Source organism: Ornithorhynchus anatinus, chromosome X1 (assembly GCF_004115215.2).
Source record: "Ornithorhynchus anatinus isolate Pmale09 chromosome X1, mOrnAna1.pri.v4, whole genome shotgun sequence".
NCBI classification, from domain to species: Eukaryota; Metazoa; Chordata; class Mammalia; order Monotremata; family Ornithorhynchidae; genus Ornithorhynchus; species Ornithorhynchus anatinus.
In genome coordinates, this window is record NC_041749.1 from 90,379,509 (window position 1) to 90,392,080 (window position 12,572).

At 62.9% G+C, this 12,572-nt stretch overlaps 1 protein-coding gene across 1 annotated transcript in view; it reads right to left on the minus strand.

Annotated features, from left to right (window-relative positions):
- Nucleotides 1-9,895, minus strand: part of CELSR3 (cadherin EGF LAG seven-pass G-type receptor 3) — a 53,793-nt gene extending 43,898 nt beyond the window's left edge. The window contains exons 1-2 of the mRNA XM_039910271.1: nucleotides 9,601-9,895; nucleotides 5,538-8,348 (exon numbers count right to left, since the gene is read on the minus strand). Coding sequence (XP_039766205.1) covers nucleotides 5,538-8,348; nucleotides 9,601-9,895 — 3,106 coding nt within the window. The remainder of the gene's footprint in view (nucleotides 1-5,537; nucleotides 8,349-9,600) is intronic.
- Between the last annotated feature and the right edge of the window lie 2,677 nt (nucleotides 9,896-12,572).

Here is a 12,572-nt window from a genome sequence, read left to right on the forward strand (position 1 = left end):
CCTGCTCCCCTCCAGCTTTCCAGACACCTGAGGGAGGGATTCACTCCAGGCCCCCAATCTAGGCTCTCAGCCTCCCGGGAAAGGTGACAGCAGCAAGAAAGGAACGGGCGGTGCCCAGGAGCCGGGAAGGAGAGAGGCGGACGAGAGCATTCTCCAAGGCTGGGGTGGGAAGGCTTCCTGAGCAGGATCTAGAGTCAGGAGAGCTTGGTACCCTAAGAAGCCTTGGGGCCCCAGAATTCTTGGCCAGGGGAGGACCCTAGCAAGAACCCGCAGTCCAGCCCCCAGGGCCATGTGTCATTCCGACAGACTTCGTTTCCTATCCAAAGAGGCTTCTGTCTCCGGATCTGTTGCTGCTGCTTCCTTGGACCCTGGGATTGAGACAGAAAGACGATTCCAATTTCCCAGGCCTTCCTCCTCCGTCCCCTCCCCCCACACACCCACACACTCCCAGGAGGGGAAGCAGAATTTGGTCTGGGTGGGACCTGCCTTCTCAGCTCCACCCCTGGAGTAGCCAACCCAGGGATTTTAACTCCAGATCTGCTCCTTCTCTAGACTATTAGCTCCTGACAGGCAGGGAATGTGCCTACCAACTCTGCTGTATTGTGCTCTCCCGAGCACCTAATACAGTGTTCTGCACCCAAAAATCGCTCAATAAATACCATTGATTGATTGATTGATCTCTCTCTCTGAGGAAGAGCTGCCTCACAGATAGACAGATGATGCACTGGGGCCTCGTGAGGACTCCAGCAAGCCGGGGGCAAGACCACAATAGACTGAGTTGATGTCCAGTGAAGGGCAGCACCTTGCTCCCTGAGTTGATGTAGCGCCAAGACCGCCCCCACTGACTCTGCTCTTGCTAGGCATACTCAACCAGCACCACAACCATGGCTCTGTTAGAAGCTCCGTCGGTATCTCTGAGGGCATATTTGGCTAATGGGATACTCAAAGAACAAGGCCTGCTCTCTGGCATCACAGCTGACAGGGGGGAGAGGCTAATCCTCCGTGGTGTCTTTTGGGCATATCCAGCCCCCCCTGCAATCATCACCATCATCATCATCACCATCATCATCATCATTATTATATTTGTTAAGAGCTTACTATGTATCAAGTTCTAAGCACTGAGGTAGATACAAGTTAATCAGGTCAGACACAGTCCCTGTCCCACTGGGGTTCACAGTCTAATTAGGAGTGAGAAAAGGTATTGGACCCCCATTTTACAATTGAGGAAACTGAGGCACAGTGAAGTGAAGTGACTTGCCCAAGGTCACACAGCAGGTAAGTAGCAGATCTGGGATTAGACCCCATGTCCCCTGACTCCCAGGGTCGGGCTCTTTTCACTAGGCCACGCTGCTTCCCCATTACCCCCTATGACATATAGGCCCAATTTCTAACCCTATGGATCTGTTTTCCAAATCTCAACCAGACCGCAGGGCCCCAGTTGTCTGAGATCCAATTTTCCTGGCTAAGGACCAAGCAATAAATGATGCCCTGAGCAGAATTCTCGGGTGAAAGCACGCATCGGAAGGAAGAAGCCCTTTCCTAGGTTGGGTCACTGGATCATGGGGGAAATCAATGGGGAAGTCAAGGAGGACTTCCATGCCTCCTGTTGGGACCTCGGGGTTGCCACCTGACCAGCCCGATCCTCATCATGAGGTCCAGCTGGAGGAACTGAATAGCCGGTGATGGTGCCGTGACTCGGAAACAATTCCAGAGGCGGCTGCGGCTAAGGAGAGATAGCCCGTGCTAGAGAGGTCATCGTGCCTCGTCCTCATCTCTCATCTCCGACCTCTCGCTCAGGACGTTCTTCCCGCCTGGAATTCCCTCCCACTTCACGTGTGGCATCCCACTGCCCTCCCCAACTCCAAGGCCCTTCTGAAATCACATTTCCTCCAGGAGGCCTTTCCTGATTAATCTCTCATCACCCCACCCTATTTCCACCCCTCGACTACCACTTCAGCACTTCCTCCGTACTTCCGGATCACCTAAAGCACTGGGTACTCACCCTCCCCGCCCATTACAGGATTTATGCACATATCTTTAAACTCTGTTGCTGCCTCCTACCTGTAATTTATTTTAGTGTCTGCCTCCCCCTCTAGATTGTAAGCTCCTTGAGGGCAGGGATCAGGTCTACTAACTCTATTGTATTGTAGTCTCCCGAGCATTAGTACAGGGTTAAGTGCTCCATCAATCAATCGTATTTCTTGAGTACTTACTGGACTAAGCGCGTGGGAGAGGACGCTGTAACAGAGTTGGTAGACACGTTCCCTGCCCACAGCGAGCTTACGGTCTGAGAGGATGGGCTCGATTGACTGACCGCTGCACGACGGGAGAGCTTTAGGACTCTCGCTCATCAGATACTCTCACCCCTTCCCCGGCGTCACCCAGTTCCCAAGGAGTTACATGGATTCGGGAGTCTATCTCTATCTGTTACCGATTTGTACATTCCAAGCGCTTAGTACAGTGCTCTGCACATAGTAAGCGCTCAATAAATACTATTGAATGAATGAATGAATGAATGGGAGTCACGGGATCCAGCATCAGCTAGGAAAGAGAAGGGACAAGCCCCAGGGGTCACAACCGCATGGCCTCTGCTGCACACCTAGTGGCCTTAGTTCTTCCCTCTCTCCCCAGCACTATCTCCTCTGATCTCTCTCCTCTGCCAGAAGCGCTCTCTTTTGATTCCCTCCCCGTTTTCCTAGCTGGGAAGATAGAGCCCCCGTAATTAGCAGCGCTTTGTTGTTCTAAGCCATTTTAATGAAAGGCCGTTTCAGTGCTAATTCTCTCTACATCCACGCAAGGTTAAGTACGATTTGGAGGCAGAGCCGGCACATCTAGATGCACGCCAAAGCAGAAGCGGGAGAGGTCAGCAAGGCTCTTCCCCCTTTGCTGGTAATCAGCATGCATGTGTGTCTGTGGGTATCTGCCTCAGCTCCCTCCCTGCCCTGCAGTTACAATTTACCCTTCTTGCACCCCAATCCAACTGCGGGCCCACCTCGGGGCCGCTGGCAGAGCCAAGTCCCCTCCCTCGGCCTTGGCGAAGAAACCAGGGCTGACGGGGCTCTCCTGATTGCCTCCTCGCTGTCCCAGGTGGAGCAGGACGAGGGGGTGGGCTGACGGGAGCAGTCGCCGTTGAGACGCCCTGGGAAGCCCTGGGTGGTGGCACTCTTCCTCGGGGCAGTGGTCACCAGCCTTGGACCCCCGGACGCCCCGCCTCCCTAACCCTTCCTCCCGCTGCTCCCCTGCAGGGAGAAAGCTCTTGAGACTGGCCTCCCTAGACGAGGCCAGAGGAAAGGAATGGGATTTCCAAGGATTCCAATGAAGCTGGGCTGAGCCTCCAGTTCTTTCTCCGGAGGCTTTGTCTCTTTCATGAGGCCTTTTCCAGCTGCAGGCCGATGGAGGGAAGCAAAGTTAGAGGGGCGATCACCACCCAAACTGCTGCTGCGTTAATAAAATCACTCATCCTATCCCTCCTGGAGCATTGCATCAACCTCCGTTGCTGACCTCCCAGCCTCCTGCCTCTCCCCGTTCCAGTCCATACTTTCACTCTGCTGCCCGGGTCATTTTTCTACAAAAGCGTTCAGGACATGTCACCCCACTCCTGAAAAACTCCAGTGGCTGTTCATCCACCTCCGCATCAAACAAAAACTTAGAGCACTCCATCACCTTGCCCCCTCCTACCTCACCTCGCTACTCTCCTCCTCCAACCCAGCCCGCACACTTTACTCCTTCAGCGCTAACCTTCTCAATGTGCCTCAATCTCACCTACCTCACCGCCAACCCCTCGCCCACGTCCTGCCTCGGGCCTGGAACGCTCTCCCTCCTCAGATCTGGCAATCACTCTCCCTGCCTTCGAGGCCTTTCGGAAGGCCCATCTCCTCCAGGAGGCCTTCCCTGACTAAGCCCCCACTTTCTTCTTCTCCCACTTCTTTTCCGCGTCACCCTGACCGGCTCCCTTTGTCCTTTCCCCCTCCCAGCCCTACAGCACTTACGTACATATCTGTAATTTATTTATATTAATGTCTGTCTCCCCCCCCTTTTAGACTGTAAACTCACTGTGGGCAGGGAACGCCTCTGCTTATCGCTGTACTCTCCCAAGGGCTTAGTACAGTGCTCTGCCTACGGTAAGCACTCAATGAACACGACTGAATGAATCTATGGGGGGTGGGGGGAAGGGAACAGTGAGTCAGTGCAGGAGCCCCGTGAGATGAGGTCCTAGGATTCCAAATTCCAACCCAAAGATCCCTGGCAAAGGCGATCAGGGAGACTGGGTGAAAGCCCTCCTCTAGAGCGTTAACAGGGAGGGAAAGAATTCCTGAACGGTTCACCATCCGCAGATCTCTTAGCCAGAAAAGGGACATCACACTTACGTGTTCCAGCGGCGGAAGACAGGGACAAGCAAGGGAGCCTGGCAGAAATACGACCGGAGTCGTGCCACGGGAAGGCCTTGGGAGGCCGAGGAGGAACGCCCACCCAGTTCTACCTTGAGGGCTCTCAGACCCCTTTCCTTCTTGCCTCAGTGTTTGATGGTTCTGATGCCTCTATCGGGATCCACCCGGAGTGGCTTCCCACTCTCTCGGGGCAGAGAGGGGGTCCCCTTGGTAGAGGGAAATGGCAGGAAAAAAATCCCCTCTGGGGTTTTAGTACGTGGTGCCATGTCTATGGTAGAAAAATTCCTCTGCCCTCCCCACCCCCCGCTCCCCAGCGTATGCCAGCGTAGTCTCATGATCGGTGCCATCGCCCTGACACCGTTCCAGAACCAGACCCGTGGAGGGCTCCAAAGAGCAGCCCGCCCACCGAGGCACACGGTAAGGGCTTTCGGTGTGACCGCCGACACCTGCAAGATCCCTAGCTGCCGGCGACCGGTCCTCGGGGAAACAACGTGGCACCCCACACAGCTGAGCCCACCATCATTTTCTACGATAACTACAGACTTTGAGCCAGGCGGCCCCCCGCCCCCCACCCCTGCCTCCCCACCCCAGGATCTACCGGCAGCTACAGACGCTTGGGATCCTCTATCAGGGACTTTTACGGGCTTCAGATCCCAATACTCCCCTAAGTAATTGGGCCGAAGGCCAAACTCCTCGAAAAATGACTTTCTCGTCACCCAACTGAACCTGGCATCGGCCGACTGATCGGTTTGCATCAAATTGGATTCCGTTGCCTTTGGGAGTAGGGTGGGGAGAGAGGGTTAAACGGAAGCTGACTGACTCTGAGGACCCCCGCCCCCTCGCCCCCGGCCACTCAACTTCCTTAAAGAGAGGCTGAAATGGGCTCCCCTCTGCCAACATCCAGCCACGCCAAAGCTCCAGTGTCTCCCGAACAGATTTTCAGACTAAAGGAGCAGCCTCTCAGGGGCCTCCCGTGAGCACGCCAAAGGCGCAGAAGGGCGAGGAGGGCCGGACAGCGGTCCGGGTTGACCGGGGGCCTTCGGCTGGGCCATTTGGAAGATTCCCCCCCCCCCCGGGCCCCGACCGGGTCGGCCAAGGGCCCCGAGGACCCGCGGTCCCTGTCTCCGAACGCGGCAGTCGAGACCTTACCCGTGACGGTCACCAGCATGGAGGCCACCAGGGGCCGGTTGTTGTCCAGCTTCCGGCTGAGCCTCAGCTCCCCGCTAGACTGGTTGACGATCAGCAGGTGCAGCTCGTTGCCCCGCTCAAAGGTGTAGAAGAGCCTGTCCGACACATCGGGGTCGTAAGCCGGGATTTTGCCAATGACCCCGGAGGGGAAGGTGTTGGACCTGTTGGAGACGTAGTTGTTGAAGAGGATCTGGAAGTTCTTGAGGACGGGGCTGTTGTCGTTCTGGTCGATGAGCCGGATGTGGACCGTGGCTCGGCTGACCAGGGGCGCCGAGGTGGCCTGAACCACGATCACGTACTCCGGCCTGGTCTCGTAATCCAGGTCGATGAGAGCCGTGAGCTCCCCGGAGAAGATGTCCATCTGGAAGATCTCGGGGATGTTGCCTTCCACGATCTGATACATGATCTGGGCGTTGGGCCCCTCGTCCGGGTCCACCGCCGTGATCCGAGCCACCACCGAGCCCACCAGGCTGTTCTCCTTCACCCGGACCTCAAACTCTTCGGCGGGGAAGACGGGAGCGTTGTCGTTGACGTCCTGCACAGTGACCTGAATGTTCACCGGGGTCCTGAGGGGCGGGACCCCCCGGTCCACGGCGTAGGCGGTGAGCTCGTACACGGGGACGCTCTCCCGGTCCAGCCGCCGCACCGTGCGGACGATTCCCGACGTGGGCTCGATGGTGAAGTCCCCGTCACCATCCTCCCCGTTCTGGAACGTGTACTGGACCCGCCCGTTGGTGTGAGCGTCCCGGTCGGTGGCGGAGATCTGCAGCACGCTGGTGAAGGGAGGGGCGTCCTCTGAGATCACCCCCGGGTAGTGGGAGGCGACAAACTGCGGAGCGTTGTCATTGACGTCGTTCACCATGATCTCCACGTAGGTGGTGTCCGCCTTCTGGGGGATGCCGTTGTCCTTGGCCGTGATGGCCAACGTGTAGGTCACCTGGTCCTCGTAGTCCAAGCCAGCCTGCAACGTGATCGCCCCGGTGTCCGCGTCGATGCGGAACTGGGGGATGTTGTCCTCGAGGAAGTAAGTGATCCGGGCGTTCTCCCCCACGTCGTCGTCCGTGGCGCCGATCACCACCACGGTGCTGCCCACCGGCCGGTCCTCGTTGACGCTCACGGAATAGTGGGCGCTCTGGAAGACGGGGCGGTGGGTGTTGGCGTCCGTGATGTTGATGTGCACGTGGCAGTTGTCGTGCAGGGTCCGGTCCGAGGCGGTCACGGTCAGAACGTAGCGCCTCTCCTGCTTGTAGTCCAGAGGCAGCGAGAGGGTGATCAGGCCGACGCCCGCCTGGGTGCTGATGGCAAAGCGGTTGCGGGTGTTGCCCCCCGTGATCTGGTAGCTGATGGCGCTGTTCGCGTCCCGGTCGACGGCGGTGACGCCGAGGACGCTGGTCCCCACCGCGGCGTCCTCGTTCAGGCGGACGTAATACTCCCTCTGGGCGAACTCCGGCCGGTTGTCGTTCACGTCCAGGACGGTGACGGTGACGCTGGCCGAGGCAGAGAGGGAGGGCGAGCCGTGGTCCCGGGCCTCCACCCCGAAGAAGTAGTGCTCCACCGACTCTCGGTCCAGGGGGCCGCTCACCGTGATCCAGCCGGTGGCACTGTTGACCACGAAGGGGGTGTCGGCCGACACCCCGGCGAGTCTGTACTCCAGGCGTGCGTTCTCCCCGTAGTCGGCGTCCACCGCCTGGATGTGGATCACCGAGTGGCCGAATGGGGCGTTCTCCAGGACGGACACTTGGAAAGGGGTGCTGACGAAGATGGGGGCGTGGTCATTGATGTCCACCACCTGGATGCTGGCCACGCCCGTGTTGTTGGAGAGGGGCGGGCGGCCCGCGTCCTGGGCCCGGATCCTGAGGGTGTACTCGCGTTCCACCTCGAAGTCCAGAGGGGCCACCACCTGGATCTCGCCCGTCACGCTGTCGATGGAGAACTGCCCCCTGCTGTTCCCGCTGATGATGTTGTAGTGGACCAGGGCGTTGTTGTCCTTATCCGAGTCGGTGGCCGTGACCCTCAGGATCTCCACGTGGGGCCGGACGTCCTCCCTCACCTGGACGACGTAGCGCTTCTCGCTGAACTGGGGCACGTTGTCGTTCTCATCCAGGACCGTGATGTAGACCCGGACGGTGGCCGACCGGGGCCCGGGCTCTCTCCCCTGGTCGTCGGCCTCCACCACCAGGGAGTACCTCTCCAGCCTCTCCCGGTCCACCGGGCCGCTGGTGGTGATCAGGCCGGAGCGGGGGTCGATCTCGAAGACGGAGCGGGCGTCCCGCCCGTCGACGAACCGGTAGCGGATGTTGGCGTTGGGGGGCGAGTCGACGTCCGTGGCCCGCAGCTGCAGGATGGGGTAGCCCTCCTCCACGTTCTCCCGGATGGTCTCCCGGTACTCGGCCTGCTCGAAGACGGGGGCGTGGTCGTTCCGGTCGGCGACGTTCACGGCCACCATGGCGGTGGCGGAGAGGCGGGGGGTCCCGTGGTCCACCGCCGTCACCCGGAGATAGTGCAGGTCCATGCTCTCCCGGTCCAGGACCTCCACCGTGGAGATGAGGCCGTTCCGGGGGTCTATGCTGAACAGCTCCACGGACCTGCTGTTCACCAGGGCGTCCATGGAGTAGAGCAGGCGGCCGGCCTCGCCCGGATCGGGGTCCTGGGCCGCCACGGTGATGACCGGCGTCCCCGGGGGCTGGTTCTCGGCCACCTGCACCTGGTAATTGTACTGGGGGAAGAGCGGGTGGCGATTGGCCGCTCGGCGGGGCCGCCCCGGGGGCCGGGACCGGCGGGCTTCGGGCGGCGGCGGCGGCGCCCCGGCCCCGGCCCCGGCCCCGGCCGGGCCGCCGCTCCCCGCGGGCCCCGCGGGCCCCGCGGGCCCCGCTCCCGGCCGGCCGGCGGGAGGAGCTGCGCCGGCGCGCCGGTGGAGTTGGCCGGGGGACAGCGGAGGAGGAGGAGGAGGAGGACGACGAGGCGGAGGCGATGGCGCGGGAGCGGCCCCGAGGCCGGCTCGGCCAGCGCGGGAGCTGGCCCCGCCGCCGGAGGTGCTGAACGCCGCCCGCCCGGGCCCCCGCCCCCGGGGCCCGGCGCCGACTCGCCCGGCCCGTGGAGGGGACGGGCCCGGGCCGCGTCCCCCGAGCGGCTCCGTCCCGCAGAGGCTGGGCTTCGGGGCCCGCGGCACGACTCCCCGTCCCGCCCGCTCGCCGCCGGGCGGGGGGGGCCCGGGCCCCAAGCCGGGGCGTCGCCGGCGGCGGGCGGCCCTCGGAGGACGGGCCGGGCCCGGCCCACCCGCGGGAGGCGACCTCCCGAAGCGGTCCCTCCGCGGCCCCGCTCCCTCCCGCCATCCCGCGCGGGCCGGGCCGGGCCGCGGCTTCTTCGGGGCCGTCCGGGCCGGGGGGCGGGCGGGGTCGGGGCTTGCGGGGCTCGCCCCCGGCCTCGGCCTCCACGCCGGAGCTCCGGAGCCCCGGGCTCCCCCAACTCTTCTGGGCGCTCCTTGGGAGCCCCACGCCGAGGGGGTGGCGGGCCCGGCTCCTGGGGCCCGGGCCGAGGCCCATCTCTTTCCCCTCCGGCTTCCCCAGGCCCCCGGCTGGGAACCCCATCCTGTCCGGAGGGCCCCGGGCCCGCCCCCCGGGCCGCGCCCGCTCCTGGGGGGCCCGCGGGGGGCAGGGGGAGGCGGAGGAGGAGCCGCCGCCGCCGCCGCCGCCGCCGCCGGCGGGAGTCCTGTGGTCGAAGGAGCCCGAACAAAGGGCTACGGGGCCGGGGCCGCCCTGGCCCGGGCGCTCCCCGGGGCCGCCGGCCGCCTCCCCCCGGCCGCCGCCGCCGCCGCCCCCCGGCCGCTCCAGGCTGAGAGGGAACAAAGAGAGGAGGAGGAGGAGGAGGAGCGGCAGCGGCGGTCGCGGCCAGCCCCAGCCCCAGCCCCAGCCCCGCTCCTGCGGCGGCCGCGCGGCCATAACCTCCCGCCCGCCTCCGCCTCTCGCTCCGGGCTCTGCCCGCCGCCCCGGCCCCCGCCCCCGCCGCCCCGGCCGCCGTCTCCCGCCTCCGCGCCCCTTGTCTCTCCGCGCCCCGCGCGTCGCCGCCGCCGCCGCCGCCGCCGCCCCCCGGGCACCATCTACTCCGCGCCTCGCGCGGCCCCAGCCCGCCGTGGCCGCCGCCCAGCCAACAGGAGCAGCGGCAGCCGCCGCCGCATCTCCAACGCCGCCGCCGCCGCCGCCGCCTCCCGCCGCTCCAACATGGCTCCCGGCCGCCCCGATGGTCCGCTCCGTCCCCGCCCCGCCGCCCAGCGGCCGGTGGTACGGCCCGCCGCGCATGGCAGGCCGGGCCCCCGCGGCCATCTTGGGGGAGGGCACTGGCGCTGGCCGGGGTTCTGAACCGGCCGAAGCCCTAGGAGCGCTCTGCCCGGGCCCTGCCTCCGCACACCTCAGGAGGTGGTCCCTCCCCGTCTCCATCCCCAGACAGCTGCCTCCCCTCGCCCCCTCTTTCTCCCTTCTCCTGCCGGCTCCAACCCGCCTCCACCCACAGCCGTCCCTCCCAACCTCTTTCTCCTGCCCCTTTATCTCTTTTCGGCCCCCTCCCTCTCCCGTTTCTCATTCCTCTCCTCCTCGCTCTTCCCTCCTTCTTCTTCCCCCCGCTCCGCTCCCCACCCCACCCCCAGCCACCGCCAGCCTTTCCGATGGGCTGGGAGGTGGGCTTCCAGCACAGAAAGGGGACGGACGGTCCCTCCTTTGATGAGACATACTCGGCCTCACATGCCCGTTGCGAGGTCCCTGCCGTCTAGCCTCTTCCCTCCCCTCTCCACAATAGCATCGAAACCATTCTTCGGCTCTTCCCCCCTCCCCCGCCGTACACGCCTCCCGTCATATTCTCGCTCAGGGCTGAGGGGCTTCGGGGGAGATCGCCTGGGTCCGTCTATCGGGAGGAGGAAGGAAGGGGAGGGTCGAGAGGTGAGTCCTGGAGACAGAAGTGTGGACACATAAGACAGTCGAACCGGCCTCCATCTTTAGAATAATGCACGTGCATCCACCCCTCTCTCCAGGCCCCGCCTTGGATTTATCTGTATCATATCGGGCCGCGGGGTGAGAAGACCTCAGGAGCCCCCCGGCTCCTGAAGGGCTCTGGTCTTCGCACAAAACGAGGGCTCTGAGAGTGTGAGTGACCGGGAGCCGAGTCTGATGCCTCTTACGACCACCAGACTGCTGTATTTGGGCACAGAGAACCCATCGTCTCTCCTCTCCAGGTACCTGTGGGCAGTAGGGAGGATCAGCTGCGAATTTAAACGCGGTTGGCTTCCCCCTTCCAAACTGCGAAGGCCAATTGCTCTCGTTTGCTCTTTAGGGAGAGATGATTCCTCGTTCGTTTAATTTATAGGCCAAAACCAGTCTTAAAGGAATGGGATTCATACTGGAGGTGGGATAAGAGGGGTGGAAACTCGAAGAAGCTCCCTCGACCCGACCCGTTATCTTCGTCCCCGCCAGGTGGTTAAGCAGAGCACTGGACTAGTCACCGCGTAAGGTTTGGGGAGCCGTCGGCTGTTAAACTGTCCTCACCCGGGCTACATTTTCCCCGAGGTGGCTCCGAGGGGCCAGTGGGGGCAAGCAGCAGCCAGGCGAGGACAGTTGAGAGCCTGGAACGTTCCCCGCCCCTCCGCCCCACCCCCGCCCCGCCCCGCCCCGAGCTCGACCCGGAGAAATAGACTGATTTCATTTTCGTGGGTTTTAAATCTGCGCTCTTCACGTTATCGTTCCTGCTGCCAAATCCGAATTAGCCAATCACATCTTTTGGGCCCAGATGAGGATATCGACTCGAGGAAAATGAGAGCCTGCAGATTCCCCCAAGAGAGAGGGGGGCCGGGGCTGAGAACGCCCTCCGAGCCCGCCCTTCCGAGAAAAAAAAAAGTTCACGCCACCTGCCCGAAAGTGCGCCCGGCTAAGGGACCCAACCGATACACAGAGACGCAGAGCGTGTGGAGGCTAATGGCTCATTTACGTCTGGCAGTTAACTCCTAGCAGGCCTCGGACTGAACTCTCGGGAGAGGCGACTCGGGGCAATTAGTCTGCGAGACGACCACCGTCCTTCTCTCTCCTGGATCATCTAGAGGCCGATCGAAAAGAGAACGCCACTAAGGAGCAACCCCGGGGAGGAGGGGGTCTGAATCCGGTCAAATTATTAGTCCGCCATCTCAGGGGGAGAGACGACCACCCGAGGGAGCCATGTGGCCGTTCCGGCTCGGAAGCCTCGTCCCTAGCCGAGAGCTGGACGGGACTGGAATCTGCTCTGCCCCCCCCCCCCCTCGGGCCCCACGGCTCTGTGCCGCCTCCAGCACCCTTGCACAGCCCTTCTTCACTCCAACTAGACCGGAGGCTCGAGGAAGATCCGGACTGGGAGATCACCGGGGTCAGCCCGGACCGGCTGCCGAGCAGACCGCTGCCTCTGCCCTCTGTTCCCCGAAAGGCCTTGGAACGGGAGTTTGGGCATCGCCAGCCCGGGCGACCCCACGCGTGGCGACCAGGAAACCTCTCCCCGAGAGCCTCGCGTTTGACTTCTCCGCCACCGTGCCTTCGGGCAGACGAGCGGGGCGGGGTGGGGGTGGGGGCCCGCTCTCTCTCCCCTCCCTTTGCCTCGCCCAAGTCTCCTTGGCCGTAGGCCAACAGCCGCGTTCCAGAGGTGGCCGTCAGTGGTACGGTCCCGTGCCCCCCTGGTCCCGGTCCGCCTTTGGCACGGCCAACCCTCAGCTGGCTAATGGGAGGCCCCGGCGGTGAGGGAATAGCGGAGCGAGTGGGAGCATTCCAATCAGGGGCTCATTGTCCCCATTAGCACAATGGAGAGGCCCCGCCCCGCCGGTAGCGGTCCGGCTCATTGTCTTCGGGGCGGAGAGACGGTCTCCGGAGCTGGAGCCAGGCCCCTCCCTCCCCTCCTCCTCCTCCCTCCCTTTCTCCTCCCTCTCTCTTTCTTTCCCTCCCGCAGCCCGGGCCTGTCTGCCTATCACCGCCCGGTAGATTCCGAGTGAGCCGT